Source organism: Salmo salar, chromosome 27 (genome assembly GCF_965601325.2).
Source record: "Salmo salar chromosome 27, fSalSal1, whole genome shotgun sequence".
Taxonomy (NCBI): Eukaryota; Metazoa; Chordata; class Actinopteri; order Salmoniformes; family Salmonidae; genus Salmo; species Salmo salar.
In genome coordinates this window covers 5,336,802-5,362,228 of record NC_138317.1, presented here as the reverse complement: position 1 = coordinate 5,362,228, position 25,427 = coordinate 5,336,802, and the positions used below count along the sequence as shown (strand labels likewise).

The window sequence follows — 25,427 nt, the reverse complement described above, 5'->3', positions numbered from 1 at the left end:
GGACCAAAGGAATGACCAGTCTGCTTTCCACCAAGGGGCCCAAGACCAGGCTGTTTTGTCTGAGCTGGATGTCCAGCTCATTTAATGAACATTTTTGCAAAGGAGCAATTGTATTTCATATGGTTAATTTTTATTTATTTTAATGTTATGGTTTGAATGAAGACCGTCGTACTGACGTTCAGTAATGCGGACAAATTACCTCAACGTATTATGGGTTTATTGGCCTGTGGTACTTGTGCTTAGATTGATCTTTAACTTACTCTATTTTTTTTATTTTTTTTAATCCACTGATTAGTATACCAGAACATTAAAATGTGAGGTTACATTGATGAGTTTTCTGAATTATATATTTCTGGAAGATTCTATTCCTGTATGTAAATCAATTGCAGAGTATGGCATTAACTACATGTACTCAGAGGCCAGTTTATTAGGTACACCAATCTAGTACCAGCTCGGACCCGCCCCCTTTGCCGCCTGAAATCTCCTTTGACCTGTCATCGGGCTGTTTTTGCGCACAAGACTGCCGCTAACTGGATTTTTTTGTTTGTCACACCATTCTCTGTAAACCCTAGCCACTGTCGTGCGTGAAAAGCCCAGGAGGCCGTCCGTTTCTGAGATACTGGAACCGACGATCATACCATGCCCAGGCCAATTATTTTGCCCACTAATATTCAATTGAACAGTAATTGAGTGCCTGTGTCTGCCTGCCTTATAGCAAGCCACAGAGTGAACCATTTTCGTGAACGGGGTGGTGTACCTAAAACTGGCCACTGAGTATTTTCTTGTTTATGCAACCAGAGGTAAAATCTGTTAACTTGAACACTTCTGAAAGGCTAATGTAACTTATTAAAGTGGTGCTGTTTGTTAAACCAGGCCATTGTGTACCTCAGGGGATTACCATCTCTGAACACAGGGAATAAAACTGCTTACAGGTATTGAGTACAAAATATGAACTGCTAACTATTTATTTGAAAACATTTTTCCCCCACGTTTGGTGGTCCGGTTTTATCTAAAAGTACAGTTTGGCCATAGCTTGCAGGAATTTCTTCTTTCTCTTCTGTGCAGCCAGCTGCAGAACTTCCTCGGGGTTACTGGCATTCAGCTCAGTCTGTCCAATCGCCTTGATCTGAGGAGAGAGCCTGTTTTAGTCCAGGATTAAGCTTAATCTGTACGGGAAACCACCCCTAAGGTTTAGTCGATTGGGCTTCTAGGCTCTCCAAAAGACACATGGCTGTCGACGGAGACTAGATAAGCCATAGCGAATTAAGGTATTCAATGGAAATAGATTCTACTTACAGCAATTTGTCTCTTCTCGCTCTCACCCCTTTTATGGTGGATGTCTACACGCACGCACAGTCAAGAGGTAAACATTGTTTTAAAAACTTGCCTGCTAAAATAATGCCTAAGTAAATAACTAAAGATTAAAGGATACGTGTGAGATATTCAAGGATGGTGACGTCCCAGATGTAGTCATAGAACGAATCCATGGCATCGTGACTAATGATAAGATGGAACAAATAGGCCTATATTAGTCACAGGGCCATCCTTCCAAATCTCATCTTGTTGCCTGGGTGTACAAGGCCCTCCCTCCCAATAAATTGCCATACCTGTTCTGTTCTTGAAGAGCTTTGAATGCTGTCATGTAGTCCACCTCCCTTAGAAACTGGCACAGAACTGCAACCTAATCAGCAAGACAACATGATCATAGCCTTCAAACATGTAACATTTACAAAGTTCAAATCAACGTACTGAATAAGAACCATTATAAACTTTCTGGAAAGAAAGAAGTCTGACCTGTGTGTGACAGTTCAGCATCGAACAACACTTGATCATTCTCTTTAGGACCTGCAAAGAAAATAGATCAGCGTCACAAATAATCCAGTGATCTTGGGTGTTTAAACAAGAAAACACCAAGTCTGCGTGCCAAATGGCACTCTATTCCCTATATAGTGCACTACTTTTGACCAGAGCCCTATGAGTTTCATTTGAAAACACCAGACTGTTTCTCGACCTGGTCAGTGTAGACATCAGGAGCCACAGCCTTGGTAAAGAAGTCAGAGCACACTGCCCCAGCCTGGAGGTAGAAATGCAACGCTGCAGAGTACTGGTTGGTCACTGGGGAGACAAAATAGAGAAGGACATTACTTGACTGTGACAACTAGCTACCCACTAAACTTGTTCTAGGGTCTGTACAGTGCATTCGGAAAGTATTTCAGACCCCTTGACTTTTTCCACATTTTGTTACAGCCCTATTCTAAAATGGATTTTGAAAAACTATTTACACACAATACCCCATAATGACAAAGCAAAAATATTTTTTTTCGAAAATGTTCCAAATGTATTAAAATACAAAACTGAAATGTGACATTTACATAAGTATTCAGACCCTTTACTCAGTACTTTGTTGAAGCACCTTTGTCAGCGATTACAGCCTTGAGTCTTCTTGGGTATGACGCTACAGGCTTGGCACAGCTGTATTTGGGGAGTTGATCCCATCCTTCTCTGCAGATCCTCTCAAGCTCTGTCAGGTTGGATGGGGAGCGTCGCTGCACAGCTATTTTCAGGTCTCTCCAGAGATGTTCTAGCTGGGCCACTCAAGGGCATTCAGAGACTTTTCCCGAAGCCACTCCTGCGTTGTCTTAGTTATGCACTTAGGGTCGTTGTCCTGTTGGAAGGTGAACTTTCGCCCCAATCTGAGGTCCTGAGTGCTCTGGAGCAGGTTTTCATCAAGGATCGCTCTGTACTTTGCTCCGTTTATTTTTTCCCTTGATCCTGACTTGTCTCCCTTCCGCTGAAAAACATCCCCACAGCATGATGCTGCCACCACCATGCTTCACCGTAGGGATGGTCGCAGGTTTCCTCCAGACATAACGCTTAGCATTCAGGCCAATCTTGGTTTCATCAGACCAGAGAATCTTGTTTCTCATTGTCTGAGAGTCCTTTAGGTGCCTTTTGGCAAACTCCAAGCGGGCTGTCATGTGCCTTTTACTGAGGAGCAGCTTCCATCTGGCCGCTCCACCATAAAGGCCTGATTGGTGGAATGCTGCAGAGATGGTTGTCCTTCTGGAAGGTTCTCCCATCTCCACAGAGGAACTCTGGAGCTCTGTCAGAGTGACCATCGGGTTCTTGGTCACCTCCCTGACCGAGGGCCTTCTCCCCCGATTACCCAATTTGGCCGGGCGGCCAGCTCTAGGAAGAGTCTTGATGGCCACTGTGTTCTTGGGGACCTTCAATGCTGCAGAAATGTGTTGGTACCCTTCCCCAGATCTGTGCCTCGACACAATCCTGTCTTTTGCTCTGACATGCACTGTCAACTGTTGGACCTTATATAGACAGGTGTGTGCCTTTCCAAATCATGTCCAATCAATTGAATTTACCACAGGTGGACTCCAATCAAATTGTAGAAACATCTCAAGGATGATCAATGGATGCACCTGAGCTCAATTTTGAGTCTCATAGCAGAGGGTCTGAATACTTATGTAAATAAGGTATTTCTATTTATTATATATTTGCCAAAATGTCTAAATACCTGTTTTCGCTTTGTCATTATGTGGTATTGTGTGTAGATTGAGGGGGGGGAAACTATTTCAATCAATTTTAGATTACTGATTAGCAAAATGTGAAAAGTCAAGGTGTCTGAATACTTTCCGAATGCATTGTATATGTAGTGTACAAAACATTAAGAACGTCTTCGTACTATTGAGTTGCACCCCTCTCCAACCTTTTTGCCCTCAGAACAGCCTCAATTAGTCTGGGCATTGACTCTACAAGGGGTCGAAAGCGTTCCACAGGGATGCTGGCCCATGTTGACTCCAATGCTTCCCACAGGGTGGTGGACATTTGTGTATACACATGGGAAACTGTTGAGTGTGAAAAACCCAGCAACGTTGCAGTTCTGGCACCTACTACCATACCCTGTTCAAAGGCACAAATATTTGGTCTTGCCCATTCACCCTCTGAATAGCACATACACAATCCCTGTCTCAATTGTCTCAAGGCTTAAAAATCCTTCTTTAACCTGTCTCCTCCCCTTCATCTACACTGATTGAAGTGGATTTAACAAGTGACATCAATAAGATATCATAGCTTTCACTTGTATTCACCCGGTCAGTCTGCCATGGATAGCAGAGGGAGCAGCCCCCCCATCTAGATTGACGGGACAGTAGTGGAGTGTTAAGTTCCTCGGCGTACACATCACGGACAAACTGAAATGGTCCACCCACACAGACAGCGTGGTGAAGAAGGCGCAACAGCGCCTCTTCAACCTCAGGAGGCTGAAGAAATTCGGCTTGTCACCAAAGACACTCAAACTTTCACAGATGCACAATCGAGAGCATCCTTCCGCCCATAACCGGAAGGCTATCCAGAGGGTAGTGAGGTCTGCACAACGCATCACCGGGTGCAAACTACCTGCCCTCCAGGACACCTACACCACCCGATGTCACAGGAAGGCCAAAAAAATCATCAAGGACAACAACCACCCGAGCCACTGCCTGTTCACCCCGCTATCATCCAGAAGACGAGGTCTGTACAGGTGCATCAAAGCTGGAACCGAGAGACTGAAAAACAGCTTCTATCTCAAGGCCATCAGACTTAAACAGCCATCACTAACATTGAGTGGCTACTGCCAACATACTGACTCAACCCACTTTAATAATGGTAAAATTGATGTAATCAATTTATCACTAGGCACTTTATATTATATAATGTTTAATTACCCAACATTACTCATCTCTTATGCATATACCGTACGCTATACCATCTACTGCATCTTGCCATCCTGATGTAATGTATCACTAGCCACTTTAAACAATGTCACTTCATATGTTTTCATACCATACATTACTCATCTCATATGTATATACTGTACTCCATACCATCTATTACATCTTGCCTATGCCGTTCGGCCATCACTCATTTATATTTTTATGTACATATTCGTATTCTTTCCTTTACACTTGTGTGTACAAGGTAGTTGTTGTGAAATTGTTAGGTTATATTACTTGTTAGATATTACTGCATGGTCGGAACTAGAAGCACAAGCATTTCGCTACACTTGCATTAACACCTGCTAACCATGTGTATGTGACAAATAAATTTGATTTGATAGAGCAGTTGCTCATAATGTTTTGTGCAGTCAGTGTATATCAAGTGACTTGGAGTAGGAGGGCTGATCTAGGGCAAGTTTTGCCTTGTAGATCACAATGAATTAGATCACAAAGGGGATCCGATTCCAGATCAGCACTACTCAGACACTTGATACATACACCCCCTGGTAAGGTTCTCTACCACCATTTGAGTGCTGCTTACCAAAGTAGATGTCGGCCTGCGTGATGAGCCAGGACTGGTTGTTGGGGTTCAGTGTAAGGGCGTAGGTCACAAGCTCTTTAACCGTCACAGCCACCGCCTCCACATCCACAGCCTGCATGCTAGAAGACAAACATTATCGAAGACAGTAAGTTGCCTTATTGTCGAGTGAGCAGCAAAGTAAATAGTCTTCATAAACTCATACGGTGAGAAGACACTATCTTTTAGAAACTCAAAAATGGAACTCAATGGAAAATAGGACCACATTCTGTAGCCATATAGAAGCAAACATGTTCATACTTTGCCAGGGTTGATGGCCAAATGGCAAGGTGTTCTGCTGTCACTTCATTGACAATATCATCCTGTAGAGAGATGCAAATTTGTTCAACCATGAGAGAACATGTTTTGTTATAGCCTGCACCAGTGTGCGGAAGGTGGCCAAACCTACCCGCACTATGCTATGAAACCTCACGAAAAGTGAGATAAGGGTGGTCAGCACCAGTGGTTCCCGAAGCTTCTTGATGAATGTGATGAATCGGCTCCTAAAAATAATATGGGAAACGTCAGCAAGAAGGAGACTTAGCACATTTAATGTCTGCCTCAATTTTCAGTATAAACTGATGAGGACTAAGCCAGGTGAAGAAACCTGTAGTTATAAAACAGTAGTTAACCTGAGTGTAATCATGTTAATTTCATCCATTCTTATTTGGTCATTGACCAACTATGGCTACCGGCCTGTTTACCTTTGCAGGATGCCCATACTGGACTCTCTCTGTTTGATGAGGCTGACACGTCCGTCACTGTTTCTCTTGTGCTGGTTGGACACACTGCAGATCTGCACTACCACCTCCCACAACTCTTTGGCTGTACGCCGGCTCTCTTTAGGACCCGGGAGCTCCTTACAGGTGGAGGCCAGGAGCTGACCCAGCTATTGGGGTCAAAAGGTGTGCCACAGGTGTAGAGCAAAGGATTTGAGTCTATCAACAGACCATGATTGGCAGAACACAATTACAACTAAACTGGCACACAAGTAACATTGAATACGTCTCAATATCACAAAGCAATAACCAGTGTGGTAGTTTTGTGTGTCACAACTGTATTTATGATACGGTTCAGTCACAGAACACTGATGATAAACACATCTTATATCCTCTTCAGATAGAAAGTGAGGTGTCGTGCAGTCTTTGAGAGGCTTGTACCTTGATGTAGGGGTTGTTCATGACCAGCTGCTGGGGCACCTGCAGTGTCAGGTATTCATTCTCCCTCCAGTTCAACATGAAGGCCACACACTCCTCCCCTACTATCTGGCGCAGAGGGAGATCTGGAATGGCAAGAAACACACGGACCATAGGCATACAGAGTTGTGGCCAAATATATTGGCACCCTTTTCTTAATTATACTGCCACTTTTCTTAATTCCTTATTTAAGAAAAATACAAATGTTTCAAATTTTCAACATTGTAGAAGCAATTTTGTTTTTGTAACCTTTAGTTTAGAATGGGCATGGGCAAAATTATTGGCACCCCAGAGCTTGGTCACACAGGCTTTGGCCAAGGTAACTGCAGACAAACGCTTCTTGTAACCATCAATGAGATTGCTGCTCCTTTCTACTGGCAATTTGGCCCTCTTTAAGAAGCAAACTACTCTAAATCTTCAATGTTTGAGGGGTGCCCAACACCGACTGCTTTTTTGAGATTACCATTTTATATACCGTAATTTCCGGACTATAAGGCGCTACTTTTTTCCCACGCTTTGAACCTCGCGGCTTAAACAATGACGCGGCTAATATATGGATTTTTCCCACTTTCAAATAAAATTAAAATAAAAAAAACATTCTGTGACGTGCTCAGTTTTTTGGCGGCATGAAGCTTTCATTAGACCAATGAAATTGACGAACGGGTTAAGGTCAAAACTTTTTTGTTTACTGTTTAGATTAAATCGAGCGCGCTCAAACTTCCCATCATTCTGATTACGGTAGTCATTTTGTCACCCTTATCATGGCAAAGACACGGAGAAATGCATATGATGCAGCTTTCAAGTTGAAGGCGATTGATCTGGCTGTTGGAAAAGGAAATAGAGCTGCTGCACAGGAGCTTGGTCTGGAGCAATGACTTTCTTGGTAGGCTACTGTTTACTGCTCATTTTTTATTACAAGCCGTGTTTCGTTAAAGCCTATTTATTTTTGTTACAAGCCGTGTTTCATTAAAGCCTGTGTAAATTTGTTTCAATATACCGGTAGGCACCTGCGGCTTATATTTATGTTCAAAATAATATATATATTTTTTTTAATTCAGTGGGTGCGGCTTATATTCAGGTGCGCTCAATAGTCCGGAAATTACGGTATATATTTTTTTAAATGTTCTTTTTCTCCCCAATTTCGTGATTACGATCTTGTCTCATCGCTGCAACTCCTTAATGGGCTCGGGAGAGGCGAAGGTCGAGTCATGCGTCCTCCGAAACATGACCTGCGCTTCTTAAAACCCGCTCGCTTAACCCGGAAGCCAGCTGCACAAATGTGTTGGAGTCGCCGCTAAAGCGCGATGAGCCAAGTAAAGCCCCCTGGCCAAACCCTTCCCTAACCTGGACGACGCTAGGCCAATTGTGCGCCGCCCTACGGGACACCCAGTCATGGCCGGGTGTCCCTGGGATCGAACCCCAGGCTGTAGTGACGCTGCAACACTGCGATGCAGTGCCTTAGACCTCTGCGCCACTTGGCCGGCCCTCACCATAGGTTTTGGATGTGATTCATCTCTGGACACGTCAGTGGCCACTTAACAGTCCAGCATCTCTTCTTGAACCATTCCTGGGTGCTTTTTGGTGTGTGTTTGGGGTCGTTGTCCTGCTTGAAGACCCACAACCTTCAATGGAGACCCAGGTTGCTTTTCTGTCTCTGGTACTGGGTGACTTGAATGTGTGCAAGACATCATGAAATCAGCAGATTATAAAACATTTTGAGTGCAATATTCAACCCAGGATCCAAAACCTGTTTCTCTGTTGTAGGTTATGGGTATTCCAGCAGGACAACAACCCCCAACACACATGAAATGCACCCTGGAATGGTTCAAGAACAAACATTGGACTGTTCTGGAGTGGCCAGCGAAGAATGAATCGCATCCATTACCCATGGTGAAAGCTGAAAACAGCAGTTGGTGGAGGGCACTCCTCAAACATTGAAGAATTAGAGCAGTTTTCTGCGAAGAGCTCATTGATGGCTACAGGAAGCATTTGTTGGCAGCATTTGTGAACAGCCAAAAGCTGTGTGACCAAGTACTAGCTCTGGGGTGCCAATAATTCTACCCATGCATCTTAATTTTTTTAATTAAAATTCTAAACTGAAGTTTACTAAAACAAAATTGGTCCTACAATGTTGAAATTATTTCAATTTATTTGAGAAGAAATAGGGAATTATTTAAGAAAAGTGCAAGGGTGCCAATATATTTTGCCACAACTGTACATTATAAGACACTGATATGCAAAACTCTGAGGGACCTGAGGCCTGAAATCAAACTTTCCATGTGCTTCATTATTTATGCCTTGAACGTTTCATGAGTAAAGTGACTGTTTCTCCATTCACCTACCATGTATCCTCATCTCCAGGTAGCCTCGCACCCTGCTGACCAGGTCGGGTGGGGGTCTGACATTGCTACCCTCAGCCACCCCGGTCTCGTGGGCCCGCACCTCCAGAAGCAGCATCTCGTTTAGCATCACCTGCCTTAGCTTAGGAGAGAACTCAGTCACCAGCTCCAGACAGGCTGAGAAGAGCTGCCGCGTGTGGGCAAAGTCCTGGTATACCAACAACATTACAAAGATGAGATCAACCCAAGTTCTTTATGGGCTGGTTTCCCCAGACAGATTAAGCCTATTCCTGGACTAAAAATCAGAAAGCATTTCTTAGTCCAGGGTTAGGCCTAATCTGTGTCTGGGAAACCGGAACTACAAGTACTACAAAATCATGGTTGGTTGACAAGGAATACATCCCATCTTCTATCAACCAACAGTAACATTGTGTTGACCCATGAACTTCATATTCCATAATCCTCATGATTTTAATGGAGAATATGAAAGGGATTGACCTTTACAGTGATGCAGTGAAGCCCTTTGGCCATGAGGATGTACACCAGATCCTTGGTCAGGTTGTCTTTGATGTTGAGTATCACATTGATGTAATCTGGAGGTACTTCCCACTGTAGGTACAAGGAATAAAGTTTCAGGCAAGTATCATTCTAACAAAATCACTGCTAACATTTAAAAGAATAGGTGCTGTAGAAGCAGTCTGTGTCCAGCTGTGGTGACCTTTGAACCCTGACCTTGTTGTTAACCCGCCAGAAGGGTCGTTCGGCCATGCTGTGCAGCTCAATTAGGATCTGCCGGATGCGGCGGGCATCCAGGCAGAGGATGAGCTGCTGCTCCAGCTGTCCAATGTTGACACTGGCCGCAGCTGGGGAGCAACAGGGAACAGAAGGACAAGCACAGGATCAGAGGGATATGCACATCCAAAACATAATACATGGGAAAGAAGACTGCATCACTCCTTGATGGGAGCTTTAGATTAAACAAGAGGGCAAACTTTCCATGCAAGACAGACAAGAGGTATGATAAATAAGTCATCTACTAAATCACCTAAGAACCCACATACTGGCCCCTACTTCTCCACCCCTGCCATACAGAGCTCTGAATACTTGCCGAAGTGATGTTGTGTGGCACCTGTGTTTAGCCAGAGAGCAGTGCAAATATAAACTCCACAAAAAAAGAAACATCCCTTTTTCAGTACCCTGTCTTTCAAAGATAGTTGAAGTTGGAAGTTTACATACAATTAGGTTGGAGTCATTAAAACTAGTTTTTCAACCACTCCACACATTTCTTGTTAACTTCTTTGGGATAGGGGGCAGTATTTTCACGGCCGGATAAAAAAACGTACCCGATTTAATCTGGTTACTACTCCTGCCCAGAAACTAGAATATGCATATAATTAGTAGATTTGGATAGAAAACACTAAAGTTTCTAAAACTGTTTGAATGGTGTCTGTGAGTATAACAGAACTCATATGGCAGGCCAAAACCTGAGAAGATTCCATACAGGAAGTGCCCTGTCTGACAATTTGTTGTCCTTCTGTTGCATCTCTATCGACATTACAGCATCTGTGCTGTAACGTGACACTTTCTAAGGCTTCCATTGGCTCTCTAAAGCCACCAGAAAGTGGAATGGGGTGTCTGCTGTCTCTGGGCAAAGTACAGCAGCAGAGTTTGTAAGTGGTCAGCCTGGGGACAGTGAGACTGAGATGCGCGTTCATGAGACTTCTCCATTTTTTTCTTTCAGCCTTTGAATGAAAACAACGTTGCCCGGTTGGAATATTATCGCTATTTTACAAGAAAAATAGCATAAAAACTGATTTTAAACAGCATTTGACATGCTTCTAAGTACGGTAATGGAATATTTTGCATTTTTTTGTCACGAAATGCGCTCGCGCGTCACCCTTCGGATAGTGACCTGAACGCACAAACAAAACGGAGGTATTTCAATATAACTATGGATTATTTGGAACCAAAACAACATTTGTTGTTGAAGTAGAAGTCCTGGGAGTGCATTCTGACGAAGAACAGCAAAGGTAATCCAATTTTTCTAATAATAATTCTGAGTTTAGTGAGCCCCAAACTTGGTGGGTGTCAAACTCAAAATTCCAGTCAAAACTGTTCGCTGCTCTGGCACCCCAATGGTGGAACAAGCTCCCTCACGACGCCAGGACAGCGGAGTCAATCACCACCTTCCGGAGACACCTGAAACCCCACCTCTTTAAGGAATACCTAGGATAGGATAAAGTAATCCTCACCCTTCTAACCCCCCCCCCCCCTTAAAAGATTTAGATGCACTATTGTAAAGTGGTTGTTCCACTGGATATCATAAGGTGAATGCACCATTTTGTAAGTCGCTCTGGATAAGAGCGTCTGCTAAATGACTTAAATGTAATGTAAATGTAAATTAGCTAGCCTGTGATGGCCGAGCTATGTACTCAGAATATTGCAAAATGTGCTTTTGCCGAAAAGCTATTTTAAAATCTGACATAGCGTTTGCATAAAGGAGTTCTGTATCTATAATTCTTAAAATAATTGTTATGTATTTTGTCAACGTTTATCATGAGTAATTTAGTAAATTCACCGGAAGTTTTCGGTGGGTATGCTAGTTCTGAACATCACATGCTAGCCTTTTTTGAAATCGGACAATGTGGTTAGATTAACGAGAGTCTTTTCTTTAAAATGGTGTAAAATAGTTGATTGTTTGAGAAAATTGAATTGTGGTATTTTAGTTGGTTTTGTATTTCGCGCCGTGCGATGCCATTGGCTGTTGGCTAGGGGTTAGAGTGTTGGGCTAGTAACCGAAAGGTTGCAAGTTCGAATCCCCGAGCTGACAAGGTACAAATCTGTCGTTCTGCCACTGAAAAAGGCAGTAAACCCACATTGAAAATAAGAATTTGTTCTTAACTGACTTGCCGAGTTAAAAAAGGTAAAATAAAGAAAATCTAAAATTAGAGGTGTACCTGTGGATGTATTTCAAGGCCTACCTTCAAACTCAGTGCCTCTTTGCTTGACATCATGAGAAAATCTAAAGAAAATCAGCCAAGACCTCCACAAATCTGGTTCATCTATACAAACAATAGTACGCAAGTACAAACACCATGAGACCATGCACCCGTCATACCTCTCAGGAAGGCGATGTATTTTGTCTCCTAGAGATGAACGTACTTTGGTGCGAAAAGTGCAAATCAATCCCAGAACAACAGCAAATAACCTTGCTGGAGGAAACAGGTACAAAAGTATCTACATCCACAGTAAAACGAGTCCTATATCGACATAACATGAAAGGCCGTTCAGCAAGGAAGAAGCCACCGCTCCAATACCACCATATAAAAGCCAGACTACGATTTGCAACTGCACATGGGGACAAAGATCGTACTTTTGGGGGAAATGTCCTCTGGTCTGATGAAACAAAAATAGAACTGTTTGGCCATAATGACCATCCTTATGTTTGGAGGAAAAAGGGGGAGGCTTGCAAGCCTTAGAACACCATCTCAACTGTGAAGCATGGGGTGGCAGCATCATGTTGTGGGGGTGCTTTGCTGCAGGAGGGACTGGTACACTTCAAAATAGGTGGAATCATGAGGCAGGAAAATTATGTGGATATATTGAAGCAACATCTCAAGACATCAGTTAGGAAAATACAGCTTGGTTGCAAATTGGTCTTCCAAATGGACAATGACCCCAAGAATACTTCTAAAGTTGTGGCAAAATGGCTTAAGAACAACAAAGTCAAGGTATTGGAGTGACCATCACAAAGCCCTGACCTCAATCCTATAGAACATTTGTGGGCAGAACTGAAAGAGTGTGTGCGAGCAAGGAGGCCTACAAACCTGATTCAGTTACACAAGCTCTGTCAGGAGGAATGGGCCAAAATTCACCAAACTTATTGAGGGAAGCTTCTGGAAGGCTACCCGAAATGTTTGACCCAAATTAAAGTATTTAAAGGCAATGCTACCAAATACTAATTGAGTGAATGTAAACTTCTGACCCACTGGGAATGTGATGAAAGAAATAAAAGCTGAAATAAATCACTCTCTCTACTATTATTCTGACATTTCACATTCTTAAAATAAAGTGGTGATCCTAACTGACCTAAGACAGGGAATTTTTTACTAGGATTAAATGTCAGGAATTGTGAAAAACTGAGTTTAAATGTATTTGGCTAAGGTGAATGTAAACATCCGACTTCAACTGTAATTCATAAAAATCCAAATAACTTCACAGAGCTTCATTGTAAAGAGTTTAAACACTGTTCACATGCTTGTTCAATAAACCATAAAAAATTAAATGAACATGCACCTGTGGAACGGTCGTTAAGACAGTACCAGCTTACAGACGGTAGGCATTTAAGGTCACAGTAATGAAAACTTAAGACACTAAGGAGGTCTTTCTACTGACTGAAAAACACCAAAAGAAAGATGCCCAGGGTTCCTGCTCATCTGCGTGAACGTGCCATAGGCAAGCTGCAAGGAGGCATGAGGACTGCAGATGTGGCCAGGGCAATAAATTGCAATGTCCGTACTGTTAGACGCCTAAGACAGCGCTACAGGGAGACAGGACGGACAGCTGATCATCCTCGCAGTGGCAGACCACGTGTAACAACACCTGCACAGGATCGGTACATCCGAACATCACACCTGCGGGACATGTATAGGATGGCAACAACTGCCCGAGTTACACCAGGAACGCACAATCCCTGCATCAGTGCTCAGACTGTCCGCAATAGGCTGAGAGAGGCTGGACTGAGGGCTTGCAGGCCTGTTGTAAGGCAGGTCCTCACCAGACATCACCGGCAACAATGTCGCCTATGGGCACAAACCCACCGTCGCTGGACCAGACAGGACTGGCAAAAAGTGCTCTTCACTGACGAGTGGCCGTTTTGTCTCACCAGGGGTGATGGTCGGATTCGAGTTTATCGTTGAAGGAATGAGCGTTACACCGAGGCCTGTACTCTGGAGAAGGATCGATTTAGAGGTGGAGGGTCTGTGATGTCTGGGGCGGTGTGTCACAGCATCATCGGACTGAGCTTGTTGTCATTGCAGGCAATCTCAACGCTGTGGGTTACAGGGAAGACATCCTCCTCCCTCATGTGGTACCCTTCCTGCAGGCTCATCCTGACATGACCCTCCAGCATGACAATGCCACCAGCCATACTGCTCGTGCTGTGCGTGATTTCCTGCAAGACAGGAATGTCAGTGTTCTGCCATGGCTAGTGAAGAGCCTGGATCTCAATCCCATTATGCACGTCTGGGACCTGTTGGATCGGAGGGTGAGGGCCATTCCCCCCAGAAATGTCCGGGAACTTGCAGGTGCCTTGGTGGAAGAGTGGGGTAACATCTCACAGCAAGAACTGGCAAATCTGGTGCAGTCCATGAGGAGGAGATGCACTGCAGTACTTAATGCAGCTGGTGGCCACACCAGATACTGACTGTTACTTTGACCCCCCCCCCTTCGTTCATGGACACCTTATTCAATTTCTGTTAGTCACATGTCTGTGGAACTTGTTCAGTTTATGTATCAATTGTTGAATCTTATGTTCATACATATATTTGTTAAGTTTGATGAAAATAAACGCAGTTGACAGTGAGAGGATGTTTATTTTTTTGCTGAGTTTAGCAGCATACCTGGGATGTCATAGAAGGAGGGCAGAGGCTTGGCACAGAGGTTGACCGTGGCTGACCTCTTCCTCATCTGCTCCACCAGGATCTTCCTATCCTCCTCCTTCAGCAGCTCCGTGAACAGCTTATGGGCGGTTACCACGAACACCAGGTGGGGCTCTGCCAAGCTCTCACACAGGGTTCTGCATGGGAGTGGGGACAATGATGTAGAAAGATATTAATACATGTCTATGATGGGGAAGCATCAAATGTCAGGACAGGTATCAGCATTTGGCATACTGCTCACCATCAACAGGCTACACCAACACATTAGATCTGCAGTTATTACAAGCTTACAAAATGCCTCAAATCTAAGTTAACTCAATCCTACGCACTTTAGAAAAATAACCATCTTCCTCTTGGAGGTCTCTGATGAACGGTCCTTGTCTAACGACCTTGTGCATACCTGTAAGAGGAAACACCGTTTGAATGTAGATTAGTGTTTATACATAGAAATTCAATTCATTGAGAAGAGTGGGTTTGTTAGCCTGGTTAAACCAGACTGAAACAACGGTGAGCACAGCCTTTATTGTGGTTTAATCAGGCTATGAGTTTGTAGTTCTACCTCTAGCATAAAGTCCACCACATGTTTTCTTGGCTTGTGGAGCAGCTGCTGAAAACGCACACTGAGGACCTCCCCTTGCAGGGCGTCTCGAACAGCGTTGCACACACAAAGCTTGTGACACACTTCGTCCAGGCCCCTCTCCCTGTGTACATCATGTAAACAGAGCATTAACATAACACCGGCAAGTATTTAAACGTCTTAAAGATGGGACTGCTTGCAAGCAATCAAGACTGATGTGCCTCATTTTAATACATTTGGTTCTAAGAAAAATATTTACGCCTAAAACAGTGAAGTGGTGTATAGTACATTTCAAAGATACCATTTTTATTCTGGGTTGAATGCTTTAACCACCAAGTGTTCTCACCCTTGCTGGACTTTGTGCAAAAACTCCCTCAGGACAGACTGTCTGAGGTGGTTGGGCAAGCTGAGGGACACATTGTCTTTGATGAAAGCCTCTACAAGAGCCTGAGGAAAAGAAGAGGCTTCAATTACTTCAAAGACTTCCGGTTACTGAGCAAGATGGTGGCATAGCAGTTTTGCTCATGCTGGTGCAAACTTTTAAAATGGCATTTTTATCATACTTTTGAACATCTCTTAACTAATCGAGAAAAAGGATGAACACTGAAACACCGAAAAATTGATATGTTGGACCTGACTACCAAGTCTACAAATCAAGAAGATAAGAAAGAGGATGTCGCTTGCAGAAGGCGTTCACCTTCCCGGCATGGATGAGTCGGTTTTATCTCAACTCTTCCTTATTTTGGGACAGCGTGGTGATCTAAAATACTCTTTACTTGAAATGCATACTGACATAATATCTACCAGTGTCACAGTCAATTCCATCTTCACAGACATGGAATTATTCAAGATGAAATTCATCCAACTTCAGACTGAAAAACACAAAAGGTAAACTAGGCTGTCGCAACAAAATCATCCCACACAGACAATACAATGTAAACACAACACTGATGAAATCAGTACCTACGCAGATAACTCCTATGGCATGACGAATCATTTAGCCGAGATGGAAGATTATTCATGCAGCTCATCCTTACGCCTGTGGCTCCCCAGACTGTCATCCCGTGGGGTGATTGAACTGGAACGCGCACGTCGCTGAACTAAAACCCGGCGGTAACAACCAACCGAGAACATTGATCTTCAGGATGCTCCGCTATATATATACACCTACAAAATGGCCTTCATGGATGCATACAAAGCAGCTGGGTCGCTAATGCAAAGCCTGAGAAAGAGCTATACCGAACTTTCTACTGTATCCTGCTAAGCTTAAAGTGTCCCACAACAAATCGACAGCTCCTATTCAACACTCCTGATGAGGCTCAGAAATTCCTGCATAGCCTTCAGAAAGCATTGACTGTCCTCATTGTACATGAACGAGCAATAGGAAACAGGAAACTGTAATAATCATGAGTTCTGCTTAGCGCTCCTATGGTTCCCTTCTATAGGTAGATATCTACTACCGGTCAAAAGGTTTAGAACACCTGCTCATTCAAGGGTTCCTTTATTTTTACTATTTTGTACATTGTAGAATAATAGTGAAGACATCAAAACTATGAAATAACACATTGAATCATGTGTTATTTAAATATGCTCTCTCTAATTCTCTCTTTCTGTCTTTCTCTCGGAGGACCTGAGCCCTAGGACCATGCCTCAGGACTACCTGGTATGATGACTCCTTACTGTCCCCAGTCCACCTGGCCGTGCTGCTGCTCCAGTTTCAACTGTTCTGCCTGCGGCTATGGAACCCTGACCTGTTCACCGGACGTGCTTGTTGCACCCTCGACAACTACTATGATTATTATTATTTGACCATGCTGGTCATTTATGAACATTTTAACATCTTGACTATGTTCTGTTATAATATCCACCCTGCACAGCCAGAAGAGGACTGGCCACCCCTCATAGCCTGGTTCCTCTCTAGGTTTCTTCCTAGGTTTTTGGCCTTTCTAGGGAGTTTTTCCTAGGGAGTTTTTCCTAGCCACCGTGCTTCTTTCACATGCTTTGCTTGCTGTTTGGGGTTTTAGGCTGGGTTTCTGTACAGCACTTTGAGAATATCAGCTGATGTACGAAGGGCTATATAAAAATAAATTTGATTTGATGTAGTAACCAAAAGTGCTAAAAAAAAAAAGGCCATTCTCTCCCCTATTTGACCTAGATAGTTTGTGTGTATGCATTGATATGTAGGCTACGTGTGCCTTTTACATTTTTTTATGTAGTTCTGTCCATGAGCTGTTCTTGTGAATTGATGTTCTGTATTATGTCATTCTGTATTGTGTTTCATGTTTTGTGTGGACCCCAGGAAGAGAAGCTGCTGCTTTTGCAACAGCTGATGGGGATCCTAATAAAATATCAAAACCAGCTACACCTGGAATGCTTTTCCAACAGTCTTGAAGGAATTCCCACATATGCTGAGCACTTGTTGGCTGCTTTTCCTTCACTCTGCAGTCCGACTCATCCCAAACCAACTCAATTTGGTTGAGGTTGGAGGCCAGGTCATCTGATGCAGCACTCCATCACTCTCCTTCTTGGTCAAATAGCCCTTATACAGCCTAGAGGTGTTAGATCATTGTCCTGTTGAAAAATAAATGATAGTCCCACTAAGCCCAAACCAGATAGGATGGCGTATCGCTGCAGTTAACTATGCTGGTTAAGTGTGTCTTGAATTCTAAATAAATCACAGACAGTGTCACCAGCAAAGTACCCCAACACTTCCTCCTCCATTCTTTACGGTGGGAAATACACATGCGGAGATCATCCGTTCACCCACACCGCATCTTACAAAGACACGGTGGTTGGAACCAAAAATGTCCAATTTGGACTCAGACCAAAGGACAAATTTCCACTGGTCTAATGTCCATTGCTCGTGTTTCTTGGCCCAAGCAAGTCTCTTCTTATTGGTGTTCTTTAGTAGTTTCTTTGCAGCAATTAGACCATGAAGGTGTGATTCACATAGTCTCCTTTTAACAGTTGATGTTGAGATGTGTCTGTCTTGAACTCTGAAGCATTTATTTGGGCTGCAATTTGGCTGGTAAGGCTGGTAACTCTAATGAACTTATCCTCTGCAGCAGAGGTAACGCTGAGTCTTCCTTTCCTCATGAGAGACAGTTTCATCATAGTGCTTGATGGTGTTTGCGACTGCACTTGAAGAAACGTTCAAAGTTCTTGAAATTTTCCATATTGACTGACCTTCATGTCTTAAAGTAATGGTCGTTTGTCTTTATTTCTTTGAACTGTTCTTGCCATAATATGGACTTGGTCTTTTACCAAATAGGGCTATCTTCCGTATACCACCCCTACCTTGTCACAACACAACTGATTGGCTGAAACGCATGAAGGAAAGAAATTCCACAAATGAACTTTTAACAAGGCACACCTGTTAATTGAAATGCATTCCAGGTGACTACCTCATGAAGCTGGTTGAGAGAATGCCAAGATTGTGCAAAGCTGTCATCAAAAATATACATTTGATTTGTTTAACACTTTTTTGGTTACTACATGATTCCATATGTGTTATTTCATAGTTTTGATGTCTTCAATATTATTCTACAATGCAGAAAATAGTAAAAATAAAGAAAAACCCTTGAATGAGTAGGTGTTCACCGGTAGTGTATGAAAAACATTTTAATTGTGACATACTTAAACTCCCAGAGATTTAGCTGATCTCCCAATATATCCCTTATACAATGACTGATGTACAATATTAATGAGGATCACATACTTTGGGATATATGCGTTTCAGTGGAGGTTTATTCCTCCCACAATGTTTCTCCATACATTTAGCTATGTACATGTATGGATTAACCACCTCGTGTTATGGACAATGTCATTTATTTTAGTGGGCATTATGTTAATTTAATCAGTTAAATTAAATTTAAATTCAATCAGTTGTGCACCAGGACCTCCCACTCCTTCTATTCTGGTAAGAGCCAGTTCGCGCTATTCTGAAGGGTCTAAACAATATTCTGTGCAAAGTTTTTCAAACACCCCTATCAAGAGAATTAAGTGTTGAGTATTTACGATGTAAAAAACATTTTAAAAAATAATGATTTTGCCTTCCTACTTCCCACTGATAAAAAGATTTCAGAACAAATTTTATAAGAACACATTTTCTTTAAGTTGTCACATGCGCCGAATACAACAGGTGTAGACCTTACCGTGAAATTCTTACTTACAAGACCTTAACCAACAATGCAGTTAAGAAAATATTTACTAAATAAACTAAAAGTTAAAAAAAATAACAATAACGAGGCTATGTACAGGGGATACAGGTACTGAGTCAATGTGCTGTGGTACAGGTTAGTCGATAATAGCCTACTTTTGTGCCCCAAGGAAAACAAAGTGTGTTATAATTGTAATTAAGAGGAAACTTAATATGAAGGTGGTGGTGTCTGGGGAGACACTGAAGGTCAGTATTGTTATCCCTCTTACTATTAAATGACACTAAATTAGGTTAGTCCTCCATGTATGCACCAAAGGCTATTGTTAAATCCTTTTTGAAGACCTGAAGCTTAAATTGTTAGACTTCCCAGCTTCAGTGACCATTCTTGGTAGAGATTTTAATTTGACTCTAGATCCTACTATTGATACCACCAGTGCTAATATCTTGGCACACTTGGCACCTTCAAATTATTTCAAGAGCTTTTTAGATGACTTGAACATTGTGGATGCCTAACACCTAAGAAATCCTAGTACTAGAGACCACAGACTCCGTCTTTCTGAAATGTACTGTATATCCCATGCAGATATTTTACCTATGCTGTTATCTTACCATTCTCCATTATTGATTTATCATTTTGAGAAGTCACAGGTTTTAAGAGATTCATGTTTTTCTTTTGCAGGATAGGGAATTCTTAAAACACAATTTTGGCTGGCATTAAGAATTTCTTACAGGTTAATGCACAACCAGGGGTAGACCCATATACAGTACATTAAGGGAAGTAACAAAGTGTTGCATTAGGAATATGTACTTCTTTTTCATCACATAATAAAAAAAGCAACCTTCTGATTCTTAATTAGAGAGAGAAATAGCCTGTCTAGAGTTGATGCAAAAGTTTAACTACACTGAAGATGTGCAGAGAGAACCCAACACATTTAAAACTGAGCCTAAGATGGTGACTAGTTCTAGGGCTGAATTTATTCATTTGAACTTGAGACAGAATTACTATGAGAATGCGGCTAGACCGAGTAGGCACTTGGAAATTAACTGAAGCAAACTTGAACATTTGTCATCTATTGATGTCATTAGGAACAGTAAAAAGGTGAACTTTATTTCTATCCCTCCCAAATTAAATCATACATGTACTACTTTTTATTCCAATCTATATACACCTCAGAGTTTCCTTGTCATTAGAGCTGCTAGCCCAGGCCATCAGGCAAAATATTAAGATTTTACCATATACCACATCTTCCATTATGCTGATGACACCTTACTGTATTTGTCCAATCTCTCTAATTCTATACCACACGTACTTGACCTCTAAAGAATTCGGCTCTTTCTCTGGCTATAATATTAACTGGTCCAAGTCGATCTTAATGCCTCTAAACAAGTTACTTTACCCTCTTTACCGCTCAGTTTAGAAAATAAGTTATTTACATACATGGGCATAAAAATTTGACCTAATTTGCAACCCAAGGAGAATTTTGTTGCAACATTGAAAAAAAAAAAAAAAAGTAAGTAGATGGTCTCCATGTTACTCTTTATGGGAGAGTTTAGGTTGTTAAAATGAATGTCCACCCCCATATGAATTTCCTGTTTTCAATGCTTCCTCTTCCTTCCCCAACTTAATTCTTTAAGGACATAGATATCTTGGTGAGAACTTTCATTTGGAATGGGAAACGTCCTAGATTTAGTCTCTCCACCTTACAATGCCCCCAAAAAGTTTGGAGGGCTCTCTTTACCAAACTTTAAACTCTACTATTGGGCATATCAGCTGAGGTCATTGACTATTTGGCATGACTCATAAGATGTGCCTTGGTGGACAATAGAGGAGGCCAAGTCTCACCCAATTAGAATTCAGGACCTTCTTTCTTCTGGGATAAAGCAACAACTAAAAAAGGCTAATCTTTTATGGGATCTATTATAACAAAAATACATTTGACTGTTTGGTACCAAATCAATAATTATCTGGGAACAACTTGCAATTTTCATGAGTTCTCCTATTTGGAATAACAATTTTATTTTATCTGGCATAATGCAGTTTACATTCCCTCTGTGGTCTAAGCAAGATATTCTTGTTTTAAAGTGTATCGTCAACCTGCAAGGGATTTGTTTCTTTCAAGTTCTGAAAGAGTCACTCTACCTGGTTCTTTTTTTAAATCTCAGATTTCATACAGTGTTGAAAACCTATGGTGTACCATGGGACACCAAACCCTCACTCTTTACTGAAACCGCTTTCACGTCCAAGGAAAGCTGGAATGGCATCCTCACTATATGATAGGCTAGTGACTCGTAATATAAAACATCTACCTGTTATGGAGATCTGGGAGAAGGACCGTTTGGAGCTGTGTACCGGTAAAGTCTCTTTGGGTTCATGTTGTTAGTGTTTTAAAATGGAATTCTTGGCAGGAACCTACCCGTTTGCCCATCCCTCCTCCTGCTGGGTTGTAGCCGTAGCAATTCATTATCTTGTCAAGAGAGGCGGATTGTTACGGCTGCATCAACAGCAGTGTTTTTGAACCGGGTATTGCCCTTTGCAGATGGTTTCTTATGTACTTGTAAAATAAAAAAACATGCGCTGGCGCACAACCAGAAAAATTATTTTGTTTGGAGGTGCTGACTAAACGGTGAATAAACTATAAAGTATCAAAATAGAGTCGCACACGCCATATATAAACTCCCAGTCATTTATTGGGTATTTACCAACGTGTCGGCATCACGGTGCCTTCTTATGTACTTGGACATTGCACAGCTGGAAAGATCCACTGCCAGACTGCGTGGGGCCAAGCCCAAAACTTTGGTAAATGGTCACATGCTATCTACCACCTGCAAGAGCTAAATTTCACAACAATGTGAGATAGGAAAAAAGAAGAGCAGGGAGCAGGGTAATGCTATGTGGCTCTGGGTTGGTAGCCTTTGAGAATTACATTTTAACAGACTGTTTTAATTTGGAAAAAATAAACTATTCATCTTTAATCTATTTTGTTTTGTCCTTTTTAATTTGTATGGTGTTTAGGTTGTGATTGTTTCCCCCCAATGAACTGTACATATTAATATCGTGAAACTGTAATTGTCTAGGACATGCAAGAAAAACATGAATAATTGTTCACAAAATTACTGATTGTGTTTGTGTGGCTTTCAGTTCCTTACATAATGCCTAAACCACAGGAGAACATGTTTATACCATCATCAGCAGGGCACAGTCTACATTGGTGCTAATTTGTTTTTTTGCTTGTTGCATTTATTTCTTTTTTATGTTCTCAGGCTGACTGACCTGGTAGTTGCGAGTTCTGATGAGGCTGTTGATCTGTCCGTAGGGGTTTAGCTGTGTGTCACTGGGGTCCAAGGCTCCAGTCAGGGCCCTGCAGGCGTTCCAGTACCCAGCAAGACGCTTCTCATCCAGGTGAACGTGAAGCGTCAAGTCAAACTGCAATACAAGAACAGCAGAGCTACAGTGATGAACATCATTAACACAAAAACTCATATCAAATTGAATCAAAGTCAGACCAAATGTATGATATGTTTTTTAATATATTTTAGTGCAAGAGACCATGAAACTACCAAAGCAAAATATATCAACATCTACAGCTCAATACTGTACCTTCAACAGCAACTCTCGTGTTTGTTGAAAATGCTCTCTAGCCTTCTCATATGCCAGTTGGTCTGAGCAGCCTTGTTGAAAGAAAATACCTCCCAAATCATAATGCACCTGTAGGACATAAGACGTTGTTTACCAAGAGCTTGAGCTCTGTGAGCCGTTCCCTCTGGCCATACTGCATCCAATAGGATAATCTTCCATCTAGAGTAGTCTACCCATATAATGACATATAGAACTTTAATAGGACATATATTAAACAATAATTATATACAGTACCAGCCAAAAGTTTGGACACCTACTCATTCAAGGGTTTTTATTTTTACAATTTTCTACACTAGAATAACAGTGAAGACATCAAAACTATCAAATAACACATATGGAATCATGTAGTAACCAAAAAAGTATTAAACAAATCAAAATATGTTATACTTGAGATTCTTTAAAGTAGCCACACTTTGCCTTGATGACAGTTCTGCACACTCTTGGCATTCTCTCAACCAGCTTCATGAGGTAGTCACCTGGAAAGCATTTGCGCTGGAGAAGGCTGACGTTTTACGTGTCCCCAACCGATTGTGTTTTTGTTTTGTTTATTTGCGTTGTTTGTAACTTTTTTGTACATAATGTTGCCGCTACCGTCTCTTATGACCGAAAACAACTTCTAGACATCATGACAGCGATTACTCATCACAGACTGGCAGAATCCTTTTTTTCCTTTAACGAGTCTGACGAGCACAACGTGAATGATATACCGCTTTCTCGGGAAAAGGCCCAGATTCCATAGATTTGCGTGAAGAGGAGGCGGAGAAAAAGGGGCCAAAGGGTGGGCTGCCTTCTGAGAATTCGTAGGCGATCTAATAAACCTCCACTTCCTTCCATTCTGCAAGCAAACATGCAATCTTTGGGGAATAAAATTGATGACCTACGCGGAAGATTAAACTACCAACAGGACATTCAAAACTGTAATATCTTATGCTTCACGGAGACGTGGCTGAATGACGACACAATCAACATACAGCTGGTTGGTTATAACCTGTACCGGCAAGATAGAACAGCGGCATCTGGTAAGGGGCGGCAGACTATGTATTTTTGTAAATAACAGCTGGTGCATGATATCTAAGGAAGTCTCGAGTTATTGCTCGCCTGAGGTTGAGTATATCATGATAAGCTGTAGACCACACTATCTACCTAGAGAGTTTTAATCTGTATTTTTTGTAGCTGTTTACATACCACCACAGAGTGAGGTTGGCACTAAGACAGCATTGAATGAGCTGTATTCTGCCATAAGCAAAGAGGAAAACGCTCACCCAGAGGCTGCGCTCCTAGTAGCCGGGGACATTAATGCAGGGAAACTTAAATCTGATTTACCAAATTTCTATCAGCATGTTAAATTTGCAACCAGAAGGAGAAATACAACTCTGGACCACCTTTACTCCGTACACAGAGATGTGACTGTACGTGAACCACAGTGACCGTACGTACATACCCCAACCAGAAGCCATGGATTACAGGCAATATCCGCACTGGGCTAAAGGCTAGAGCTGCCGCTTTCAAGGAGCGGGACCCTAACCCGGAAGCTTATAAGAAATCCAAATATGCCCTCCGACGAACCACCAAACAGGCAAAGCTTCAATACAGGACTAAGATCGAATCGAACTACACCGTCTCTGACGCTTGTCGGATGCGGCAGGGCTTGCAAACCATTACAGACTACAAAGTGAAGCACAGCTGACAGCTGCCCAGTGACACGAGCCTACCAGACGAGCTAAACGACTACTATGCTCGCTTCGAGGCAAATAACACTGAAACATGCATAAGAGCACAAGCTGTTCCGGAAGACTGATCACGCTCTCCGCAGCCGATGTGAGTAAGACCTTTAAACAGGTCAACATTCACAAGGCCGCTGGGCCAGACGGATTACCAGGACGTGTACTGCGAGCATTCGCTGACCAACAGGCAAGTGTCTTCACTGACATTTTCAACCTGTCCGAGTCTGTAATACCAACATGTTTTAAGCAGACCACCATAGTGCCTGTGCCCAAGAACACTAAGGTAACCTGCCTAAATTACTACCAACCAGTAGCACTCACGTCTGAAGCCATGAAATGCTTTGAAAGGCTGGCCATGGCTCAAATCAACACCATTATCCCAGAAACACTAGACCCACACCAATTTGCATACCACCCTAACAGATCCACATATGATGCAATCTCTATTGCACTCCACACTGCCCTTTCACACCTGGACAAAAGGAATACCTATGTGAGAATGCTATTCATGAACTACAGCTCAGCATTCAACACCATAGTGCCCTCAAAGCTAAGGACCTTGGAACTAAACACCTCCCTCTGCAACTGGATCCTGGACTTCCTGACCGGCCGCCCCCAGGTGGTAAGGTTAGGTAACAACACATCCGCCACGCTGATCCTCAACACGGGCACCTCAGGGGTGCATGCTCAGTCCCATCCTGTACTCCCTGTTCACTTATGACTGCACGGCCAGGCACGACTCCAACACCATCATTAAGTTTGCCGATGACACAACAGTGGTAGGCCTGA

At 42.5% G+C, this 25,427-nt stretch overlaps 1 protein-coding gene across 2 annotated transcripts in view; it reads right to left on the bottom strand.

The window, feature by feature from the left end:
* Positions 1-200: 200 nt before the first annotated feature.
* The window catches only part of ints8 (integrator complex subunit 8), a 29,046-nt gene continuing 3,819 nt past the window's right edge, over positions 201-25,427 (bottom strand). Inside the window, exons 8-27 of one of the 2 annotated variants that reach the window (XM_014176826.3) lie at positions 22,876-22,983; positions 22,549-22,701; positions 15,465-15,565; positions 15,101-15,242; positions 14,871-14,941; positions 14,503-14,678; positions 9,614-9,744; positions 9,380-9,490; positions 8,885-9,089; positions 6,507-6,628; positions 6,051-6,235; positions 5,756-5,849; positions 5,608-5,669; positions 5,311-5,429; positions 2,012-2,115; positions 1,795-1,845; positions 1,608-1,681; positions 1,433-1,497; positions 1,297-1,340; positions 936-1,126 (exon numbers count right to left, since the gene is read on the bottom strand). In XM_014176826.3, the coding sequence (XP_014032301.1) occupies positions 1,010-1,126; positions 1,297-1,340; positions 1,433-1,497; positions 1,608-1,681; positions 1,795-1,845; positions 2,012-2,115; positions 5,311-5,429; positions 5,608-5,669; positions 5,756-5,849; positions 6,051-6,235; positions 6,507-6,628; positions 8,885-9,089; positions 9,380-9,490; positions 9,614-9,744; positions 14,503-14,678; positions 14,871-14,941; positions 15,101-15,242; positions 15,465-15,565; positions 22,549-22,701; positions 22,876-22,983 (2,235 nt within the window). In that variant the 3' untranslated portion in view covers positions 936-1,009. 2 annotated transcript variants of the gene reach the window in all.